Genomic DNA, 25000 nt, shown 5'->3' on the forward strand with positions numbered 1-25000 from the left:
ATAATTTTGAGAGAGACGACCCGATGTAGACTGATTTGTTTTGTCTCAGTGAAATGCTATTTTGTGTCTTGACTTGGAAAAACACACTTGTGTTTGTTTTGATGTGTGTAAATAAACACTAATACTTGAAGTTGGGATCCCTGTATGTTTACAGAACTATGACAAAAGTATGACCTCAAACTGACATAGTCTACCTTGTGCACAGAGAAAGCAAAAGCCAGATGTGTTTTTTATTCATACCATCAGTGTGTTGTTGGCACATTGTGTGCTTACTATTGTGATGACTTGTGTTTACTGTTAGATACGAAAACACCATTTTTACGAAGGTGTGAAGAGTTAAGCAAGGTGTGTTAGCTTTTGCAAGAGAACTACAATGTTTTGCTGATTGGGTGAGAGGTTTTGCCATTTGTGTGTAGAGTTTTGCAAAAAAAGCCATAGTTACAAAAAATGTGCTTAAGCAATCAGAAAAAACTGTAACACAGACTCACACCTACAAAACACAATTGGCCAAATGGATCATTTTCTTCTCAAAAAGACATTTTGTTAAATATATACTAACACATCTTTCTCTGCACACACTAACTTTACCAAAACACTGGAAATCTGACTCAAAATGAAATTATTCTGTCAAAGAATAACACTTGTTTTCACTTCACAAGGTACATGCAGTCAATCAAAGTACACCAGGTTTCAAAATACTGGCTATTGTTGACATTACAAAAACTGCATAGACTTTTATGTTTCAGTTTTACAGGTATTTGCATGCAATCCGCCGTTTTTACACTAAATTTCTTGGTTGGGAACTGTATGTCCACATGTAATGTTCAAAGCATTCCAGTAAAAAGCAAATCATTTTTCCCTTTACTGTTTACTACAGGAAGTTCAGTAGAAATATTGTTTACAGTATGATAGAACAGAAAAAGTTTACAGTATTGATTACAGTGAACAAAATATCCATGAAACACACAAGAGCATTCTGAACAAAAATACAACAGCAAAAAGCCCAGATAAAAAAAAAAAACAAAAAAAAAAAACAAGCACAAAATCACTGTATATAATCTCTGCGATCTTCAGGGTTAGGCCACATGTTTTCATAAACATCGCATCTGATATTACAGTATCCAAGGCGATGGGATAAAACCACTTGGTAGCAGAAGCAGAGGTTTTTATACTGTATCTAAGGTTTGGAATATTGTTTTTGCTATTGTGGGATGTTGTGTGTTAACATTCGTAAATACTGCAAAAACAATCCATCATTTTGTTGGGAGGTATAGCTTGTTTGTTAAGAAAATGTAAGCATTGTGGAAATGTGTTCACTGACTGCATATTGTGTGAAAACGACATGAAATGTGTGAATGGTATGGCCACAAATGACCGATGCTGTGCTAATTGTGTTTAGAGTTTTGAAAATGTAACAACTGATTAGACAAACGCTTGTTAGCGACTGAAAAAAACTGTAACATATCATAATTTAATGTGTGAAGAGTTTGGTTCCAAAACACTATATCTCCATTTTTTCCCCATTGTGTATTTCGGGTAATATCAATAAAATTGCAGTTGTGTTGTTTTGATTGAGTAAAGATGAATCAGATAACAATACCCAATTACAGTTCTACTGAAATTACTTGGAAAACAAAATGTAAAAAAAATATTTATGAAAATTCATTAAAATGGAGGATATAGCGTTTTGGAACCAAACTCTTCATATATTCTTCAATTCATATAGTTAGAGAAGCATATTCAAAGATGGAAGCAGTCGGAACCAAAAATGTCCACATTTCCAGTGTCACCTGAATAGCCCAGTTTTTGTAGACGTATTGTCCGAGGACACGCTATCAACTTCCTCAAATTAGAATCAGCTTTTAGAAAAAGATGGTCATTACAGGTTAAAAGTGGACAGGGATTTCTTTGAACAGAGAGAGAGAGAGTCAACCTATGCTTAGTACATGGCAAGTGAGGTTTTTAGGTTATTTTCTGTAAACATTTTTGGAATTGGCATTTATGTATACATTGATGATAGAAAGACAGTTATAACATGCAACAATGAACTTGGTGTGAGTCTTGGAGAGTATGGGCTCTATGCACAAGCTTACTTGAAGTCGACAAACCAGTTTCCTGTTTGTTGACATGGCTGTCAACAAGCACCTTAAGATAAGTGCTTTAGTTGTACCAAAACGTAAGAAATACAATATACATGAGTCTTATTGTCCGTGGGTGGCTCTAAGAAGCACTGCTGTGCCACTATGTTCGGCTTTAAATCGTTATAAATGCGATTTTAGCTTCCATGTCAAACGGCAGCCTACGTGCAGTGGCTGCACAAAATAAGGAGGGAAGGATATTCGGTGAACGCACATTTTGGTACAACCGAAGCACTCCTCTTCAGGTGCTTGTTAACAGCGATGTCAACGAACAAGAAACTGGTTTGCTGACTTCAAGTAAGTTAGTGCACAGAGCCCATAGTCGCAGCACAGACGGTCGTGTCTTTGCTTCTCTCCTTGCCTGGTTAACATTTGACCTGACAATCCACAGCGATTCTTCCCAGATGTGGTCTATTGGGGCTTTGTTGTCTCAGTCAACAATGCACGTGCATGCACACACATGCACACGCACAAGCACACACACACACGCACAAGCACACGCACACGCACACGCACAAGCACAAGCACAAGCACACACACACAAACACACACACACACACACACACACGCACACACACAAACACACACACACACACACACACACACACACACACACACACACACACACACACACTCTCCCATGCTTTTGTCCAGAAATCCATCAGGTCCCTTCTTTCCTTAATGTCCTCTGGCTGTAGATCAGTTAACACCTGAACAATGTTGCGTGTCTGTTCAGTTGAGATTGGGATAAGATATCTCTTCTGAAGCAGGCTGCGCTGAAGAGTTTCTCCTTTCATCCCTTGCCAGTTGTGTTCTTGCAGGCCATCTGAGACCCCGTTTATACGTAGGAAAAACACATATATTTCCATGCAGTTTGACCTTTCATTTACAAGAAAACGGAGGTTTTATCACTGAAAACGATTATTTCTGAAAACTCCGGCCAAAAGTGGAGATATGGGAAAACTCCAGTTTCACGGTTTGCTCGAGGGGTTTGCGACACCCTTCCCCAGCTGCTTTTAGCATCGATTTGTTTGTTTGTTTGTCTATTTATTTAAAAGGGACAATGTACATTAATCAACATGCGTATTAGCACATATAAGACATTTAAATGCACCAGATTCAGCTATTCAAGCTAATTTTCATCTTTAGTCCCTGGCAGGTTGATGTTAAAAAAGAAGAGAACTGAGACATTTAAGAAAGGTACAAGGGCATAAACGTATAAAAGTAAAAGTAGGTACAAGAGCATTCAAGTATAAGCACAAACATATAGAGTTAAAACAGACAATTAACACTACTACACACAACACTATGTGCAATGAACACTACTACACACAACACTATGTGCAATTAACACTACTACACACAACCCCATGTGCAATGAACACTACTACACACAGCACTATGTGCAATGAACACTACTACACACAACCCCATGTGCAATGAACACTACTACACACAGCACTATGTGCAATGAACACTACTACACACAACCCCATGTGCAATGAACACTACTACACACAGCACTATGTGCAATTAACACTACTACACACAACCCCATGTGCTGGATGGAGACAATCAAAACATGCTACAAGACACAGACTAAGATAACAAAGACGTAGTGTCTTGCCAGAAAAAGGAGGAGGAAAAAGAAATGGAAAACACAACATTTAGTAAGTTTACAGATAAAAACAATAGTTAGTAAAGCAATACCACACTCCAGATGACAGCATTTACATATGATTACATGTTTGTGTGTCCAATAGCCATTGCTTTATGAATTTTGTCAAATTGTTTATTGAATAGAGTTGAACGAAGGGGGGGGGAAATATCTGTTTTCCAGAATACCCTGCTACGTATAAACATGGTCTAAAGAACTGTATTGTTAACAGTCTGTTACCGTAAGGCAGCTTTGCACCAGAGAAAATGCTAACCAATCAAAGAAATTTGAATAAGACTATAGTCACAATTATTGTGTTGTCTCTTGTTTTGTAACACTTTGTTTACCATGGTATGAATATTTTGATTATTGGAATAAAAAATAAAAACTATAGTTAATACATGTGTTTGAGTAGAGAATCAAAAAGCACATTTTGCAGATGCTTTTGAAATCTAATCTATTTAGTTATTCACTGGCTAACTTTCACTGTGTTTATCATGGTATGAATATTTTGTTCAAAAGAATAAAAAAAACTCCAAGTTGCGTCTTCATGTGTTTGGGTAGAATCAAAAGGCACATTTGCAGGTGCTTTTGAAATCTAATCATTATTTAGTTCTGCACTGGCTAACTCTTATTGTTTTTTGTTTGTTTTAATTTTCTCGTCTTTCTCTTTTCAGAGATCAGGCCTGTGTCCAGACGAGAGCCAGACCCCTGTGCTGGCCAGCCATGCTGGAACGGTGGCCTGTGCACGCGCGTCATGCACAAGCGCACGTTTGATTGCACCTGTCCGGAGGGATTCTCGGGCAGACGATGTGAAGAGAGTGAGTAAAACTGACCCTGAACCAGCGCACAGCGAGTACCTGAGGGAAATCATACTTCTGCCGGCTCCAGTACACAAGGACACTTTCAGCCCCAAGAACTATTTATGAATTTTATATTTGTTATTTTTTTTTTTTATTTGATTTAAATATATCCCAAAAGAGGCACCAATAGATAACAAAGAAGAAGAAAAAAAAAAACTTTTCCCAAGGCCAAGAGTTGACTCAATGAGAAAATTTGACATTGTGTGTCTTTGTGGTAAAGTTGCAAAAGTAAATTTGACAGTTGTATTGGAAAGGTCACTCTGAATCAAATCAAATCAAATTTATCCTTTGACAATCTTGACATATAGTTGCTTATTTACGGAGCCCTTGTTCTCTGTCACGTCCTCTTGTACTTCCTCTCTCTCTCTGGTTGACAGGGAAGTGCTTCGAGGAGACACACCTGCGTTACTATGACTCGGGAGATTCCTGGGGTCGTATCGCCAACCGTTTGGTGGAGCAGTGCTCATGTCTGGACGGCAAGACACTTTGTGAGAGTACACGATACACAGGTGCGAGAAGCCCCGCATTCAGATTTTTTTTGTTTCTTCGTGTTTGTGTGTGTTTGTTCCTTTGTTTGTTTGTGTTTTGAATGCCACAGATTTTCCCTTTGTACATTACTCAACATTTCCCGCTTTTACGTAAACGCTGAATCTCTCTGAACCTTTTAACGTTTTAAACACTTGGTTTCTGTATTTGTTTAGGGTTTTATTCTTTTTTTTTACCCTATCAAGGATTGTTGACTCACTGAAGTGCAATCCTTGAATAGAGGTGCTAAAGTGAAGGTCTAAACATTGTCACGCTTCGAGGCACTGAAAGCCTTTTCTTAGTACTGTACTCCTATGAAGGGTAACGCCATTTTCCTGCACGTTCCTTAACTGGCCTTGCAGTCGAGGCTTTTTGGACCTTTGTGCTCCCCATACACATTTATTCTGTCCAGGTTCAAATGTGAATGTGTAAGAGTCATCTAGCCAGTAGGACCACATGTTCTTCATGGAGGTTTTTGTCCAATTTCCATTTGCATGCTTGACCTTGCGTCACTCATAGAATAAGATGACAGACAAAAAAGATTAAGCCAATAGCAGATGAAGCGTTGGTCGTCACACATATATTCCTTATAACACTGATGAAGTGACTGTGTTATGGAACAGGCCAAGTGAGCTCTGTTTCTCCAAATGCTGTCATGGCTTTAGAATCTTCAAAGGAATTCATCAGAAGAGAGTCGAATTGGATGCCAAGTGCTCTATGCTTAGCCTTTGATGATTGCATTCATCCAAATGGAGTGTAAAATCATACTAAGGATGTACATATTACTTGGTATCCCCAGGATGAGACATTTTGCTATTTTAGATTTCCCCAAATTCCCTCTTTTAAGAAAAGAAAAATAATCTCCATAGCTATTGAATGATTAATGTTGCCATTAAACTTAGAGACTGTAATGTAACTTAAATAACTTACAATAATGGCCTCAGATTCATTTTGATGCTATGCTGACTTGCAATATGGAACATTACGTTGCATGCCCAAAACTTCTGGTATTGCAGTGCACTATGTAAAGTTGTTATCACGAATAGGAGCATGACCCTTTTCTTCAGTTTTAGACTTATTTGGTCCTCCCTTAGCACTATATGGGCAGTTGGGCACCCAGTACGTTGAAAAGGAGGGAGTCTGCATTGTGTTACTTTAAGAGTGTGATTACACAGTAACATGGACCCACATAATATAAAGTGTCTTTTTTGCTGGTATGCATATCCATTCAGTGAGGAGTCACTAAGTGAAAATCGATTCTTAAAGAATTAATTATTTCAGTGAGTCATTCCAGAATTATATTGTAAAGTTCTAGAATGAACTGCCACTCTGAATGCTCATGTGAGTTCATTATTATGGCATCAAATGGAACCCTCAGTTGGTTAGGCTACTTTCTAATCACATATCTGACGATAACACTCCACAAAGGTTTAACAGGCCCAGCCTGCACCTAGAAAGGGATCATATGCTTCGCACATTCAATAGCTCTTCAGAGACCTTTATGTTTGCAGACTGTATTACGTTTTGCCACATCAGAACAGGACACTAGATACTAAGAGACTCTGACAGCAGACCATAAAAAGGGTTCACATCAATGCACCCTCCCTGTCTGAAATGCTTTTATGAATGTATGCCATTCTCTCAGGAGCGGAAGGCTAATAAATAGCCTTCATTCACACGGATAATTCGCTCAAGCTCACCAGGAACCAAATATCTTCTAGTGGTGCCTCAATCATATCACCTTACATGTTTTTGTCAGCCTGCAAAAACACACTGGATATGACATCAGACTCTTTGAACTCAGTAACTGACAAACATACAAAACAAAACAAATCCCAGATCAGTGCCAACTTTTTAAAGTGCTGCTGAGTAGTTTATTTTATGCAATGATTGATTATACTGTAGAGACTGACATTACTTTTATTAGTTTGATGCCTCAGTGATTGATTTGCTATGCCTTGCATAATGGGCCTCTTTTGAGTTTGAAGCTGCAGAGACTGCACAACGAGGACTGGGAACTCATAACTTAAATGGAGCTCACTGCATGCTTTTGTTTTATTCATTTATTGATGTGGTGTCTATGGTCCATAAAGATTTGTGAGTGAGTGTACAAGTGAGTGAGCAAGAGAGAGAGAGAGAGAGAGAGAGAGAGAGTGTGTGTGTGTGTGTGTGTGTGTGTGTGTGTGTGTCTAAAGTCAGTTCAAGTTCAGAGTTAATTATCATATGTAAAGGATAGTGTACCAAGTACAATGAATTATTGTGTGTGTGTGTGCCTGTGTGTGCGTGTGTTTTCCAGGCTGTTCCTGGAACCCGTGTGAGAATGAGGGGACGTGTCGAATGATCGAGGACACAGGGGAAGAGGTGTGTGCCTGCCGGTCAGGATACAGTGGACCCTTCTGCAGCATTGGTGAGAAGAAAGACCCACACACACGTATGCACGCACACATGCACACACACACACACACACACACACACACACACACACACAACATACACAGAGAGAGACTCTTTCTTTTTTTATTTCTTTCTCTCTCCCATTCTCTCTTTCACACATATACTCTCTCTCTCACTCTTTCATATTTAATGTTCTTTCTCCCCCTTGTTCTTTCTCTCTCTTGCTTTCTCTGTTCGTCCCTGGGTAGTCCCTGACTCACGGTGTTACCAGGGCAACGGGACGGACTACAGGGGCATAGTCAACACCACAAAGTCTGGGACACGCTGCCTGCCCTGGAACTCCGACCTGCTGTTCGACGAGCTCAGCCTGGACAGGGCAAAAGACAAGGACCTCAAGGGACTGGGCGAACATGCCTTTTGCAGGTGGGTACAACTGTTACAGGTAGCAGCCGTGGCCGTTTAGGGGCAGCCGTGGCCTACTGGTTAGCACTTCGGACCTGTAACCGGAGGGTTGCCGGTTCGAACCCCGACCAGTAGGCACGGCTGAAGTGCCCTTGAGCAAGGCACCTAACCCCTCACTGCTCCCCGAGCGCCGCTGTTGTTGCAGGTAGCTCACTGCGCCGGGATTAGTGTGTGCTTCACCTCGCTGTGTTCACTAATTCACGGATTGGGATAAATGCAGAGACCAAATTTTCCTCACGGGATAAAGAAAGTATAAATACTTATATATACTATACTAGGTACTAGAAAATGTAGGATCCACAGTGTGCGTGCGTGCGTGAATGCGTGCGTGTGCATGTGTACAACGAGTAAGGCAATGATTGATACAGGAAGGCATGTACATGGATAGCCAGTTTGGAACATTCACTTTAAGAAATATTGAAGAAACATTATTGCTCAATATTTAATTAGAGTATGTCAATAATATCACACATCAAACAGGCCCAACAGGCCCAATGACTGCAGTGCATGCCAACATCTAATTATGTGCATGCCACATTTGATGTACAGAAATAACATGCATGCTATTATATGAAGAGCTCTTTTCCAAAACGCTATATCCACCATTTAAATGCATTTTCATAAATCTTTTTTGTAGATTTTGTTTTCTAAGTCATTTCAGTGGAACACAACTGCACTTTTATTGATATGAAATACACAATTAAATGACATGACTTATTAATGTTTTCAAAAATGGATTTATAGCATTTTGGAGAAGAGCTCTTCATATATAATGTATCATATCATGTATCATTATGCATAACGATCTGCAAATCATTTCACAGAACTACATGTCATTACAGACTTACTATTATGTCTGATCACAAAGCATAACATGCATCATTAAAGGCATATACTGTACACTGAAGCTGGCAGAGCTTTTGGGATTTGGAATAACGAGTGATAATGGCATTGTGTACACACACCTATATGTACACATCCAGATTCTAGTAACCAGCTCTGGAATTATATTGCAGTATTGCCTATTCTATCTATTCTATTTTTCTAGAAGAAAAATGTCAAACTTTGAGTCTCATTTTAAAAACTTGTTTTGTAAGCCCTCTATGTAGGACTAATGATTGATAGTGCAGGCAATCCGTCAGCCAGGCTAGTACAGTCTCCACACCTAAATCACAGTTCAGTTCTCTCCCCACCCCAAAGTAGCGCGAAGGACGTAACACTGTGCTTGCACATGTTGGGGAGTTTATGTGGGAGCAGTTAAGTTACGTAAACAAATACCAGGTGCTCAGAGATCTAAGAACAATTAGGCCGATCATCAGCCACACTGAGAGTAGGCCCGAAGGCCAGATTGAGATATTGATGGTAAAAGTGCTGAGTCATGGCATCAGTTTATGGGTCAGAAATCGGAGCAGACGGGAACACGCCAGCTGCCCCCTCTGGGCACAAGAGGACATAATCAGAGGGCAAAGATTTATGAGCTCCAAACTCCCAAGAGAGTTGTGAACAATTATTTGCTTATTTACACTAGCTTTGCTTTGGATCTGGTTGCAAGGAAAATTCTGGAAAGCAGTTCTGCAAAGGCTTTAGAGCTTACTTTCGAAAAGTCAAACTGAGTTACATTTATGTGTGATACTATTAGTCCACCATCCTCTCCACAATTGTGGTTTGTGCTCCATTTCCTCAAACCTTGTTCTGAAATCTTGTTTTCCTTCTTTTCTTATTCGTTTTATTTGGTACTTAACATGTGCTTGCAAGATGTGTTCTCCACAAAGTGCTGTTATGCCACCAGAAAACTGAGCTGCTGAGATAAAATAGTTCAGATCTAAGAATGAGTCTGAAGTATTCACCAAAAACTGGCAATCTGACAGTAACCTTTAGAGCCAAATATCACAAAGCAGTCCAGCCAGCAAGCAGCAGTCTGGTGAAGGTTGAATATGCCTGAACAGGTTAAATCATAAAATTGTGGGTGTGTAATGTCAATTTCACCAGCTTGTAGATGCAGAGTAAACGTCTTCTGTAACAGAGCCAAGCTCTGCTGCAACTACTGTTAATTCTAGTCTACCATACTAGGGCTTTTAGAGCCAGTAGCTTTGTATACCTTATTAACGGAGAATTCTCCTATTTCTTGAGCTCATCGAGTACTGTAGGTACGGAAAAAAAACAATCTGACGACTTTAAGCTATGGTAGGTGACATTAGTTATTGTGGACTGACAGGACCGATGGAAGACGAGGTGGAGGGAGTACTGGGGAGAGGTATAAGGTGTATATGTTTGGCTGTTGAATTGAAATATCAACAATCTCTTTCCAGTATTGCTAATTCCTCCTTCAAATGGCTAAAATAACATGCATCTATTACATGGAAAATGCATTTATTTTCCAACATCCTTCCTACATGTCAAAATAAATACCAAAAGTGTTTTGTCAAAAGTGCTGAAATAAAGTAAACAATAAATATGAGAGTAGAGGAGTCATTATCAAGTTTGTTAAGTGGTGTAAATGGTGGGCACTGAAATGGCCTTTGTTTGTTTTGAATTCCGGCTACAGTGCTAGACTCTGGGAGCATGTTCATGAGCCCCCGTGTCCATACCCTCAGAGTGTAGCACTGTTTCCAATGGTTGTAGGATTCCATTCCCCAACACCACCTTCCACCCACAGGCTTCCATTACATAAAAATCGTCCTCACTGCTGCTGCTGTTGCTGCCTCTGCTAATATAACAACATTGCATACCATTGCTGTAGTTAATATGAGTGCCAGTCAGTCCTACATAAAATATGCACTGTGTAAACTGTTGGTGAACAACATTGGATGCCATTGGTGCAGTTGTAAGTGTCAGTACCAAATATGCACAGGGTAACTTGTTAGCGCAGCCTACTGTTACTACGGTTACACTGTTACCTAGGATGCTGCTGGTGTTACTGATGTGAGTAGTGTAATATTGAAATAGGCAATGTGAAGTGTAAGCTGTTTTTTGTTGCAGGAATCCTGATAAGGATGGCATGCCGTGGTGTTACACGATGCAAGACGGAGCTGTGTCCTGGGAATACTGTGACATTCCAGCCTGCTTCAGAGTCCCCAGTGAGTAACCCAGGATCCTGGCACACACACACACACACCCACACACATGCACACACACCCACACACACACACAAACACCCACACACATGCACACACGCCCACACACATGCACACACACCCACACACACACACACGAACGCAAGCGCACACACGCACGCACGCACGCACACCCACACACATGCACACACACCCACACACACACACGAACGCAAGCGCACGCACGCACGCACGCAGGCACGCATGCACGCACACACACACCCACACACATGCACACACACCCACACACACACACACACACATATGTAATTTTACATTCCCTCCTCTCAGTCAGTATTCATTGTGTGTAGCTCTGTGTGTTTCACAACCTTATAAATCATACAGATCATTTGTGCTTTGCTGGTATTTATGAGATCAACAGTATGTATCTGCAATATTCCACCCTCCCTCAGGCATTATTACTTAATTATTGTGATACACTGGTGTCTCTTTTTTGAAAGCAAATAAACTAAATTTACAATTTATGATTAAACCATAAATCATGATTTAAAAAAATAAAACTTTCTGATGACAACTTTTTGATTGTAAATAGCAGGTTTGTTTATTGCTCTTGCACGGCTACGGCTATGCCAGGAAAAGGGTTATAATTCAGGGTGCTGTCTTTCTGTCCCCTCGCATAAGCTCCGTTGCATTGTGTGGCGTAGTCGGCCATATGATGTAAAGACTTCACAGTCTAACAACATGTTTAGCAGTCCTGTATGTGGTACATTTCAGGCTTTCCCTCTGTTTCACTGATTATCTATATTTCTTTTTTTATATTTTATTTACATTTCTTACAACTTTGTCCTTATTGGTTATTCACAGCATACAGAAATAACAACAAATGCATTTTGGCAGTTTATGTAATAATAAAAGGTGTTTTGGTAATGAGGGTGTGAAACAAAGCAAGTTGTCAGAACACACAAATATGACATGATAAGCATGAACAAGCTGCAAAATGTACATACAGTTGTGTTATATCACACGCAAGATCAGGAATAAAAATACCCATACATGATCACATGATTCTTAGTTTGTCCATTCTTGAAAGCAATGGTATTACCCTCATGTTATCCTTGGGGTCAATTTAACCCCAAGCAACATTTAACATCATAAAATATATGTTTTTTTCCTTCATGTTTCATGACTTTTCCTCAATTGAAGGGTACAACAGAGTTAGCATGAAATTTGTACAATAATTTGTTTTCAATGTCCTGTACAAATATTTTGTACATTGATGTTCCTTGGGGTCAGTTTGACCCCAGCTGTATGAAACATAGGATACATGAATATTTGACACATTATGGATATTATTATTTGAATAGTATGAGAACATATTGTTATTATCATTATTACATACACAAGTACATATTAAATATAAGTCATTTTGGCAGGACTGTATAAGTCAAAAGGGGAAGCAACAGCAAGCCTTTGGGCTGCTGACACTGGATGGGCAATATTGCCAGCCAGGGTTCCAAGGTTCATAATGGGGTTTGAGGGGGTGGGATTGTTTTGTAGGGCTTTTGATGGTGGTTATTACACTCTTGTTAAGTACCTGTCACAAAAAAACTGGGTATGAATTATAATCATTTTCTGAGGGTTTATTTAGCTGGGGTCAAATTGACCCCAAGGATAAAGAGTGTCGGTAAGATTTGAGGACAACACAAGGGTTAAAAAAAGCATCCCTTTGTTACAATGATGACACACACACACACACACACACACACATTCAAACCAACCGTGACCAAGATTTCTCCCTGTATGTCTCTGGCAGCATCCAGGCGAGTCGTCCCTATGCCCCCCCGTGAGAGACCAGCTCCCAGCCCCACCAATCTGCTTCGGCCCATCCGACCCAACAAGTGTGGCACACGGCACAAGAAGCGCATCCCACGGGGCCGGATCCTGGGCGGGACCTCGGCGCTGCCAGGCTCGCATCCCTGGATGGCCGGCATCTACATAGGGGAGGAGTTCTGTGGGGGCACTTTGATACACGCCTGCTGGGTGGTGTCAGCCGCCCACTGCTTCTCCCGCAAGTATGTTCTTCTTCTACCTCTACCACTTCTACCTCTACTGCTAGCATGTAGGCTACTACCTCTACCACTACTGCTTCTACTCTAGTATGTACTACCTGCCTCTACCGCTAGTGTGTACTACCTCTTCCGTTAGTTTGTATTGGTTCTACCACTACTGCTTATACTGCAAGTATGTACCGTAAAACTCCAAATAATAGCCCAGGCTTTTTTATTTTCCCAAATCGCCAAACTGCACTGGCTAGTATTAGAGACAGGCGTCTATATGAGACAGGCCATTAATTCCCTTTACACAAAACTTTTCCTCTGCAAAGATGGAAAATATTACCAAATGAATTATTTCAAATACACTGAATGTCTACCCATATGACTAGGCTATCTGATGACGGATCATCATTCATTTAGTGTTGAGATGTTGTTCATTGAGTAAGATAAGATACAAAAAGATCGTATCATATTTTGTCACTAGCAACCTAGCCTATATCGGTCCTTTGTCAAATACAGTTGCATTATCAGCCCTGACTAAAACCGTTCAGGAATTATTTATGCAAAAGTGGAACATGCGTAATGTTTCATTCTCCCTCCTTTTCAGCATGAGTGAAACAGCATGAGAGCATGAACCATATCGTTTCTCCCGTATTTTATTTGGGAAATTTGACAACAGTCAGCTTACATTTCAAATCATAGCCTACTTCTTTCTCTTTATCGCCATGGCAGTACATATTTAGAATAAAGAATAACGTTTGCAAACCCTTTTGTTTTGTTGCCAGCATAAAAACAAGCTTTAGAGCTCTTTTAATACTATCTAATCATAATGTTAGCGTACGCAGTCTGCACCATACTGACTTAAGCCCAATTCACACCAAAGATTCGTGACAAGATGAGTTGCAACATTCTAAAACCTTGCAACTGTGACTAGACATGGTGAATGCTTTGCGACAGCTTGCAACAACGTGCAACATCTAATTCACACAGCTGCAACTCCTTTCTGCAACTGTTTCGTGTCATTGCGAATCTTTGGTGTGAATTGGGCTTTAAACAGACGATCTGACGGGTTTTAGTAGTTTAAATACAACCCGAAACTAAAAAAAAACAGACCAGGCCTGTTTCTACCACTATTATGTGCAGCGTCTACAATTTGTATGTACTGCCTCTACCACAAGAATGCACTGCATCTACTGCAAGTCTGTACTGCTGTTTGTTCAGCTTCTGCTGCAAGTATGTACTTCTTCTGCAAGTTTGTACTGCTTCTATTGCACCTCTGTACTGCATCTACTGAAAGCACGCCCTGTTTCTACCACACAAATGTCCGCCTATGTTTCACGAATTTGAGTTGAGTTGGTTCTTTGACTGTCTGCCAGGCTGACTGAAGTTCCATCCATCTATTTATCTGTCTATCTATCTATCTGTCTTGTCTCTCATTCATTGTTTTTATTCTCTATGAAATTGTAAAGTCGTTCTGCAGCATGATGGCATGCGTGTGAGATGGTAATGAGGGTGACTACCACACAGGCTTTATTTGTTTGTCTGTCTTTTGATCACTCTGGTTGTTTGGTTTGTTTATTTACTTGTGACCAACTGTCCAACTGTCAGAAAAACTGTCTATCTTTCTTTTGCTTACTGTCTTATTTGTTTGTCTGTCCTCTCTCTCTCACACACACTCTCTCTGTCGCTCTCTCTTTTATTGTTCAGTCCTAGAAAGTCCAAAATTAAAGTGGTCCTTGGGCAGCACTTTTTCAATGATACAGGCCCCAATGCTAGGAGCTTCGGTGTAGAAAACTATTTCTTTCCACCTACATACAACCAGTTTGAGCCCACCCGTCATGATATTGGTGAGTGAGAAAGCAGACACACACCGATAAACGTGCATGTGGATGTGCATGAAAACTCACACAAACTTCAGTATGCTCACCTACACTCTAATATGGGTTCCAGTAGTATGCCACACACACACACAAACACACACACACATCCCTCCATGAACAGGGCCTCAAATACTGAAATATCATATTGATATTACACAAGCAGGCTAGTATACACACACACACACACACACACACACACACACACACACACACACCTGTGTACTCTGTGGTTTCTCCACTTGCCCGAGCACTCTGCCATGGAACCATAGCCTCATTATGACATGGGCTCGTCTCCCAGGCTACACGTCTCCGCGGTCACAGTTGTGCTTCTCCATGACAGCTGTGGGCCGTGCGGACCGTCCCAGATGGCAGAGTAGAATCCTGTCCCCCCCCAACTGTCTCTCTCACCCATCTACAGCCACATTCCTCACTCAAACACTGTCACCACCCCACTCTCTCCTAGATTACCAGACTCACTGTGCTCTCATGGGACTACAGGTCCTTTCCCTCTGCAATATATAACTATAATAACTGTAAAAACACAGTTTAAATATATTTCTTTAACAACCCGACTGCACACTATATCGACAGCAACATGAACATCATCTACACAGCAGCTTAGTGTTGAGTTCAGAAACATTGTGATGTTGGGGCTGCTGTGTTGTACATCTTGTGTTATATTGTGCTTGTGTACAAGTAGCATTTTGAATGTTTCACACACACGCACGCACACACACACGCAAACACAAACACACACACACACACACACACACACACACACACACACACACACACACACACACACACACACACACTGCATTTTGAATTAATTAATTGAATTTATAAACTAATGAATTGGAATGTGTAGTGTTGTTGAAGTTAGAGAAGAAAGATGGCCGCTGTGCCCGGAGAAGTCCGTTCATCCGGCCCATCTGTTTGCCAGAGAAGAACACCACCTTTCCCGACTTCTACTGCTGCCAAATCACCGGCTGGGGACACACTGCGGAGAGTACGTAACACACACACACAGACACACACATACACACAGACACACAGAGACACAGACACAGACACACACATACTGCAAATATCACTTTCACTAACTACTACTGAAAAACACACACACACACACACACAAACACATATAATGCAAATATCACTTTCACTAACTACTACTGAAAAATATGCACACACACAGGGGTTAAAGTGTGTGTGTGTGTGTGGGGGGGGGGGGGGGCATATTCTTTCATACCAACAATATAGCGCAATGATATTGTTAAAATAAATGGTGAGTTAATTTTAGCGTGTACAGAGCTGACCAAGAAGCTAGCAATTCTTGTCCAAAAAGTATTGCTACACCACGATACTCAATATGTTGTCCAACGGTGAGTCAATATGTTGTCCAACGGTTGTCCAACGGTGAGTCAATATGTTGTCCAACGGTGAGTCGTTGCACCGACACTGGATTTCAGGGTTCCCCCACCTGGCAAGTCCCACTAACCTGTCCCAGTAACCACTGCACACACACACACGCACACACACACACACACACACACACACACACACAGAGAGAGGCTATACACAAACATACACACAGTTATACATCAGAGTATCCATGCACAGGGAAGTGCACAAGCACACACCACACAAATACAAACACATAACACACACCACAATATTGAGTCAGAAAGGAATGGGGCATGACGGCACTTGTCTTGGCCATAGATGAAAAACACTGATAAGACTGTGACAGTGAATTTGACATCATGGAATCAAGTGACACAGAATTCCCCTGTGTTGTACATACCGGTAGTTAGGCCTCAATAGACAGCAGGGAAACACTCACATACGCACACAAATTTAGGTTTGGTTATCTTTACAAGCATGACAAATACATCACATCACAAACACATCAAATCACTGTTGCATTGCCAACTTTCTCTCTCTCACTCTATCTATCTTTCTGTCTATCTATGTATTAACAGTATCTATCTATCTATCTATCTATCTATCTATCTATCTATCTATCTATCTATCTATCTCTCTTTTCTTTCTTTCTTATCACATAAACACATACATACACATATGTGGGATCCAGTGAGGCCTAATTCTCACTATCTACTCACATCTCTTTCCAGAGGGAACCACATACTCCCACCTGAGGGAAGGTGTGGTTGGGATTTACCCTTTTGACTGGTGCTCCCGGCCGGAAGTCTACGGCCCAGAGATTCGTCCAGGAATGTTGTGTGCGGGGAGTAACCGCTGTGTGGACGCTTGCCAGGTAAGTAGCTGACACATCACCGACACATCACCGATCACTTATACACTTGGTGGTTGTGTAACACTGGGTGGCAGGAAGGGTGAACAAAGTGAGAAGATTGTGTCAGAGTCACATCCGGTCAGGAGTCACATCTGGTCCAACATAATTTAACATGTCGTAACATAAAATGTGTGTATGTGTGTGTGTGTCGGTGTGTGTGTGTGTGTGTTCATGTTTGTGTATACATCCACTGAAGGGAGGTACAGTATCTTACAAAAGTGAGTACACCCCTCACTTTTTTGTAAATATTTTATTATATCTTTTCATGGGACAACACTGAAGAAATGACACTTTGCTACAATGTAAAATAGTCAGTGTACAGCTTGTATAACAGTGTAAATTTACTGTCTATTACCTATTTACTACTATTAGCTATTAATGTCTAAACCCCTGGCAACGAAAGTGAGTACAGCCCTAAGTGAAAATGTCCAAATTGGGCCCAATAAGCCATTTTCCCTACCCAAGGTCTCAGGTGTGAATGGGGAGCAGGTGTGTTAAATTTAGTGTTATCGCTCTCACACTCTCTAATACTGGTCACTGGAAGTTCAACATGACACCTCATGGCAAAGAACTCTCTGAGGATCTGAAAAAAGGAATTGCTGCTCTACATAAAGATGGCCTAGACCAGGGGTCACCAAATGGCGGACCGTGGTCCGAGTCCAGACCCTGACGTGATCCTATCCGAACCCAGACCATAATAATTTAGATTTTCACGGAAGGTTTCAAAGCTGCGCTAAATGTTTCGTAGGATAACAGCTTCAGGAACCATCATCTCGCTTGCTGCTACTCAGCCAGTGAAATCTGTGCATTCTGATAAAGTCGAGTCCGTGAGTAAAGTTGGGCCCTACTATGGTGAAGAGACTCACTGATAGCCTGACAGGGAAAGCGAGGAGAGGAGACGGGACGAGAAACAATCGGATGGATATGTAACAATAAGTAAGTTATTTTCAAATAATGGATTGCTCAAAGGGGAGAAAGCTAGACAGCGAGAACAGAGCTTTATATAACGATCGGGGAAATTACCACGCAGAAATGTCACGTCCATAACGTCAACTAAATAGCCCTACGTTGGCATTGTGTTGGCGTTATATGGGTGTGACAGTTTTGCGCGGAATTGCCCTGGACCGACTCTTATACATATTCTGAGCTAGGCGATTGTTAAAAGCACCAATTTGAAGCACCTAGCGCCAATTTGAAGCTAGGCCTACCCATTCAACAGTGAACTGACACCACATAATATTTACGATTTAATTAAGAGGGCAATATGATTGATCCACCACAATCTTAACACATCCATTCACTGCCCACGTGATGTTCCTTAAGGTTTCCAGGATTTCCGGTCAACATTAAAATTTTTAAAAAAAAATAGAATTAAACTTGCTGATTGATGGGTTCAAGGCTGTGGAATATATCCATCCTCAAATCAGCTCAAATCTTATTTTAAGTTCACGTTAAGATCTTAAAATAGCCAAGGCTACTCAGTTTTTCTCCCCAATTAGGGCCTACTCATATCTTCCTTATTTCTCCTCATTTCGAATGTTACCTTTAGGCTACTAATTTTATTTCACATTAAACATTAGGCCTAGGCCTACAACTAGGCTCCATCCATCCATCCATCCATCCATCTGTCCAAATATATATATATATATATATACAGTATATATCCATCCAAATATCCATATATATATATATATATATATATATATATATATATATATATATATATATATATATATATATATATATATATATATATATATATACACTATACACGCATGTTAAACATTATGATGCTCCGGACCTTTGCTTGAGGGAATTTTCCGTAACTGGACCACGCTGAAGTTTAATTGAATACCCCTGGCCTAGACTATAAGAAGATTGCCACCAACACCCTGAAACTGAGCTGCAGCACGGTGGCCAAGACCATACAGCGGTTTAACAGGATAGGTTCCACTCAGAAACAGGCCTCGCCATGTTCGACCAAAGAAGTGCTCAGCGTCATATCCAAAGGTTGTCTTTGGAAAATAGACATATGGGTGCTGCCAGCATTGCTGCAAAGGTTGATGGAGTGGGGAGGTCAGCCTGTCAGTGCTCAGACCATACAGTACGTCGCACGCTACATCAAATTGGTGTCCCAGAAGGAAGCCTCTTCTAAAGATGATGCACAAAAAAGACCCGCAAACAGTTTGCTGAAGACAAGCAGACTAAAGACATGGATTACTGAAACCATGTCCTGGTCTGATGAGACCAAGATAAACTTATCTGGTTCAGATGGTGTCAAGCGTGTGTGGCGGCAACCAGGTGAGGAGTACAAAGACAAGTGTCTCTTGCCTACAGTCAAGCATGGTGGTGGGAGTGTCATAGTCTGGGTCTGGGGGCATGAGTGCTGCCTGCACTGGGGAGCTACAGTTCATTGAGGGAACCATGAATGCCAATATGTACTGTGGCATACTGAAGCAGAGCATGATCCCCTCCCCTCGGAAACTGGGCCGCAGGACAGTATTCCAACATGATAACGACCCCAAACACAGCAAGGCGACCACTGCCTTGCTAAAGAAGCTAAGGGTAAAGGTGATGGACTGGCCAAGCATGTCTCTAGACCTAAACCCTATTGAGCATCTGTGGGGCATCCTCAAATGGAAGGTGGAGGAGCGCAAGGTCTCTAACATCCACCAGCTCCTTGATATCATCATAAAGGAGATGAAGAGAATTCCAGTGGCAACCTGTGAAGCTCTAGTGAACTCCATGCCCAAGATGGTTAAGGCAGTGCTGGAAAATAATGATAGCCACACTAAATATTGACACTTTGGGCACAATTTGGACATTTTCACTTAGGGGTGTATTCACTTTTGTTGCCAGCAGTTTAGACATTAATGGCTGTGTTGAGTTATTTTGAGGGGATAGCAAATTTACACTGTTATACAAGCTGTACACTGACTACTTTACATTGTATTAAAGTGTAATTTCTTCAGTGTTGTCCCATGAAAAGATATAATAAAATATTTGCAGAAATGTGAGGTGTGTAGTCACTTTTGTGAGATGCTGTAGTTCCATATCTGTTTAAATATGTATTTTGATGTGTATACATCTCTATGCATTTTAGTATGAATTCAGTTATATTTTATATGTCAATGTCAATATATACTACTTTTTAAAACAATCACAGTTAACAGTTTTAAAGTGTTGTACATTAAAAACAAATGTATCACAATGTATCATATATGCATGTTTCCTTATTTTTTCCTTTATACTGTACATACAGAAATCTCTCTTTCTCTTTCTGCCTGTGTCAGGGAGACTCGGGTGGTCCGTTGGCCTGCACGCGCGATGGAGTCAGCATCCTGTACGGAGTGATCAGCTGGGGGGACGGCTGTGGACGGAAGAACAAGCCTGGCGTCTACACCAAAGTCGCCGACTACGTCAACTGGATCACTAAACAAGTCCGCTCGGGGTCCTAGCACAGCACAGTAGGCCATGGACCTCTCTAGAAGAACAAGCACACACACTCCGTTCAACCAGTGCTGGTCAAGGAGACACAGCTATGCAGGAGTACATCTCATCAAGCACATTCTGTGCTGCTGTTGGGGAGTAGACATGTATTTTGGCCGAACTCTGAACTTGTGACTTACGTTAAGGTCTTGAGTTGAAGTGCTTGAGGAAGATATGGATCTTGAAAGGACACGCACACATATGGGATAAATCTGTTTGGCTGTTTGACTTGGAGCACAGTACAGAGAGGAACTAAGGACTATTTTTTTATTTTCATATTTTATGTCTTGAAGGGAACAGAGGGAGTTTTTACAACCCAACTGTGAATACGATGTATGTTATTTTCATGTTTATTATACAATAAATATTGCCCAAAATGGAAAACACTATCAAATAGCTTCAGTCTCACTTAAGCACCACCAGCAGTAACTTGATGAAACATGCTCCTCGGAGCTGAAGAAATTCTCCAGTGAGTGGACTCTCTTGATGTTGACTGAGAGTGCTGTCAGTTGTACAAAAGTGAGAGAAAATCACTCCATAACTCAACTTGGCTTTCTATTCTCTTTGTTCTCCTTGTACTATGATGGAGATGAGGTAATCTGCTGGCAAAGCCTGCACTTGTTAATTAGAACGCGTTGTTCCAAGTAACAGTGTTTTGTGAAGGACACCCCACATAACTTATCAATTTTGGCCCTTTAAACTGTCTCATCACCATCACAAACATTTGGGGAAGTCTGCAGGAGGGGAGTCTATTTGAAGATATTAAAGCTGCCAGATGTCATGACATATTAGATTTTTAATAAGCATTTCCGAGAAATCTGTTATTGATCAGTTACTGTCAATTAAAGACCTAATGTCAAAGTGTGGTAGATTTTGGATCCGAGCCAATTACTGCAAAGAACAAGAAGTTCACAAAATCACGCTATTAAGCGATGCATCCAGATATTGTGCAACTGCCGAATGCTTTTAAATACAAGATGTGGCACTTTCCTCACACTTGCCCTATGCTAAATTGAACCACTTGTCCTTTAACCTGCGAAACGATTATAAGAAACCTGGCAACTAGCCACGCCATGTAACTTGTGTCAGGGGAGGGCAACATATGGGTCTTTAGGAGCAGAGGGAGGTTGTCCGTAAGCGTGTATGCCGCGGCAATAAAGTTATTTTGAAAGTGACCCTCCGTGGGGACCACGAGCAGACGGGACAGCTGGATGCCTGTGGAACCATGACTGAAGATGACGGATTCTGTGGTCGTGGAGGGTCTAGTGAAAATACGAGACGGCAAAAAGGTGTCTGCTAGTTGTGATTTCCACTCAAGACCTTTCTTGAAAACGCGTATTACACGGTTTTTTTTTTGTGTGTGTTGGTTGTCAGGTTGTTTACTTGTGTCGTCTCTCGTTTCAGTGGAAGAGTAGATGGGTCGTGCTCCGCAAGCCTTCGCCTGTTGCAGGTACTGTTCGCAAACCGACAGCTCAAGTCAAACACTGACATGTTTTTTTTCCTTCTGATTCATTACGCCTGGGGAAGAGCATAAGGCTGTTGATGAGCTTGACTTCAACCCATGACAAAGTTAAGACAAAATTCAAAGCTGTATTGGTTGTCTTAACTTGTGTTACTTTATGAGTCATGGGCCACTACTTGCTCTGACGATAAATGTCGCCTGCAAATTGGTCTTGTTCTGCAAGCCTGTCGGGATTCACAAGCGTGTCGTTGTCGTATTATGCTACATGTATAGGATACAGTGACTTAAAATCTGTTCATTAGTTTTAAGTGGGAGCAAATAGTCTTCGGTTGGCCCACATTGATAGGTATTGCATGGTAAAAAGTGGTACGTTACAATTAAAGGAACAGTGCACACTAACTCAAGTCATATCCAGCAAAAGTCAACAGTTTGTCTAGTCGCCCGCAACCCCTCAAAACATCAGTACTTGATTTACGGTTAGACATTCCCAGAGTGCCTTTTGACGTTCTGGAATTTACGCATAACCGATAACTTGTGCAGTAGCCCCCGTTAGTAATGTACCAGACACTCGATACGTTTAATAAGCAGAATAGAGTTCCTAGAAATCAATAATCTCGGACAAGAAGTAGGTTTGCATATAGGGCAAAGCCGTCCCTGATGTGGGCTATTTTTATCGTGGTCTCCTGACATCACCAGAGGCTACTACTTTCAAGCCCCTTTACGCATGATTCCAAAACAAAGGTGAACGACTCTCTGTCCTCTGAATTACGCAACAGCACTAGAATAAGCAGCGCGGGCCCTTGGTGTTACTGTACCCTCTCGCTGTCACTTTGTTGCCCGGCGTCCTACGGTACAGTAGGTGCCTGCGCGGGTCAATCGTCTCTTTGAAGCGCTTGTTATTCCAGCTGTCCCCGGACCGCCGCGGTCATGCAATGCATGCATGCATGTGATGGTGCCCCTCTAGCCTTCACGTGCACGCGCGCCTGTGTGTGTGTGTGTGTGTGACGGACAGAAGCCATAGTGGAGGTCATGTTTTGTCAGTTGACGCCGCTGCTGTTGTGTTTGGTTAACAACGAACTAGAGTGCCAGTGAGGCACCTGACCCGACTCATTTTTTTTTCCACACACACCGCTACCAATGCCAAGCAGAGGGTAAACATACCTAACTACCAGGCAGGGATGTTTGAGACCCAACTGTGTTCGTTTGCCATGGGTACGACGACCCTGCCTCTAGTCCTGTCTGTACTGATCACAGGCTCGAAAAGAGCGTTGAAATCATTATATGAATTACCCCTCTTTATGTTTAATTGGAGTAATTGGAACGAATAGCTGGAGCATGGTCGTAATTGAGCCTCGTTAAGCATAATTAAGCTCAACACGACTAGTCTTGTTCAGTGGTTTGGCGAACTTGTTGCTGCCTCATGCTTTTTATCCCTTTCGCTCCCTTTCATGCATAATCTGTTTCTAATCTATTTCCTCATCCCGCGCTGCCGCTTGTAGTCTATTGTTTCCCCTCTAATATTTTATTTCCCAATCATTGTCCTTGTCCATCTCTTCACCCACTCCTCTCTTTGATCAGTTCATCTCTGACCTCCTACTCACTTGTTCGTTCTCCATTGTGCATACAACCTTCATATAACCTTAATCATGACTATTCACTTCAAACATAATCATAGCACTATTTTCTTTGTGCTCTCTCTCTCTCTCTCTCTCTCTCTCTCTCTCTCTGTACACATACCCACCTCTGTCCACCCCTTCCATCCATCTATATTTCCTTTCTTTCTTTCTTTCTTTCTTTCTTTCTTTCTTTCTTTCTTTCTTTCTTTCTTTCCTTGTTCTATAACATCTAATCATGATGATACTGTTCCCATCTCTTCCTTCTATTTTCATAATGTTCTGCCTTCTCTCAAATCGTCCTTCATCTTTTTTATATCGTTATTCCTTGTTATTTTTTCTCTGAATACCCATCTGTTCTCTTATCTCCCTGTACCACTCTCTCCTCTCTCTCTCTGTCTCTCTCTCTCTCTCTCTCTCTCTCTCTCTCTGTCATTGTTTCTGCAACACCCTCTACACCTCTCTGTCAACTTCTCTCTTTTTTCTGTCTGTCTGTCTCTCACCTCTCTCACCTCTCTCTCTCTCTCACACACCTCTCTCCCTCTCCCTCTCTCCCTCTCTCTCTCTCTCTCATACCTTTCTCCATCCCCCCACCTCTCTCAGACTGCCTGGTGGTGCTGGTGTATAAGGAGCGTGGGGAGCGGGCGTCGGGACAGCGCGAGCGGAGCAGCGTGACCCTGGAGCACATCTTCGGCCTGGAGCCGGGCCTGCCCTACGAGGGCCTAGCGCTGGGCCAGTCGCTCACCATCCTGTGCCTGAGCCAGAGCGTGGCGCTGGGCTTCGACTGCCGCGAGACCCTGCAGGCCTGGGAGCTGCGTCTGCGCTACAGCCTGGGGGAAGGTAGGTGTGAGTGAGGATACATTCCGTCTTTCTTCATCTTCTCTCTCTGCTGGCGATGGTGGTGGTGATGACGGGGCAGCCATGGCCTATTGGTTAGCACTTCAGACCTGTAACCAGAGGGTTGCCGGTTCGAACCCTGACCAGTAGGCGCGGCTGAAGTGCCCTTGAGCAAGGCACCTAACCCCTCACTGCTCCCCGAGCGCCGCTGTTGTATGATGATGTAGGCAGC

General features: G+C 41.8%; 2 protein-coding genes across 6 annotated transcripts in view; both read left to right on the top strand.

The window, feature by feature from the left end:
• The window catches only part of LOC121689357 (hepatocyte growth factor activator), a 25979-nt gene extending 4734 nt beyond the window's left edge, over window positions 1–21245 (top strand). The window contains exons 5-14 of one of the 2 annotated variants that reach the window (XM_042069089.1): window positions 4473–4616; window positions 5036–5167; window positions 7480–7590; window positions 7826–8000; window positions 11019–11116; window positions 12927–13185; window positions 14875–15014; window positions 15916–16056; window positions 17186–17328; window positions 20630–21245. In XM_042069089.1, the coding sequence (XP_041925023.1) occupies window positions 4473–4616; window positions 5036–5167; window positions 7480–7590; window positions 7826–8000; window positions 11019–11116; window positions 12927–13185; window positions 14875–15014; window positions 15916–16056; window positions 17186–17328; window positions 20630–20803 (1517 nt within the window). In that variant the 3' untranslated portion in view covers window positions 20804–21245. The remainder of the gene's footprint in view (window positions 1–4472; window positions 4617–5035; window positions 5168–7479; window positions 7591–7825; window positions 8001–11018; window positions 11117–12926; window positions 13186–14874; window positions 15015–15915; window positions 16057–17185; window positions 17329–20629) is intronic. The other variant, XM_042069090.1, reaches the window with a different exon arrangement.
• Window positions 21246–21941: 696 nt separating this feature from the next.
• The window catches only part of LOC121690386 (protein Dok-7-like), a 41023-nt gene continuing 37964 nt past the window's right edge, over window positions 21942–25000 (top strand). For 2 of the 4 annotated variants that reach the window (XM_042070907.1, XM_042070908.1), the window contains exons 1-3: window positions 21942–22145; window positions 22261–22306; window positions 24535–24771. In XM_042070907.1, the coding sequence (XP_041926841.1) occupies window positions 22092–22145; window positions 22261–22306; window positions 24535–24771 (337 nt within the window). In that variant the 5' untranslated portion in view covers window positions 21942–22091. The remainder of the gene's footprint in view (window positions 22146–22260; window positions 22307–24534; window positions 24772–25000) is intronic. The other 2 variants (XM_042070906.1, XM_042070909.1) reach the window with 2 other exon arrangements.

The sequence above is a fragment of the Alosa sapidissima genome, chromosome 18 (genome assembly GCF_018492685.1).
Source record: "Alosa sapidissima isolate fAloSap1 chromosome 18, fAloSap1.pri, whole genome shotgun sequence".
NCBI lineage: Eukaryota > Metazoa > Chordata > Actinopteri > Clupeiformes > Clupeidae > Alosa > Alosa sapidissima.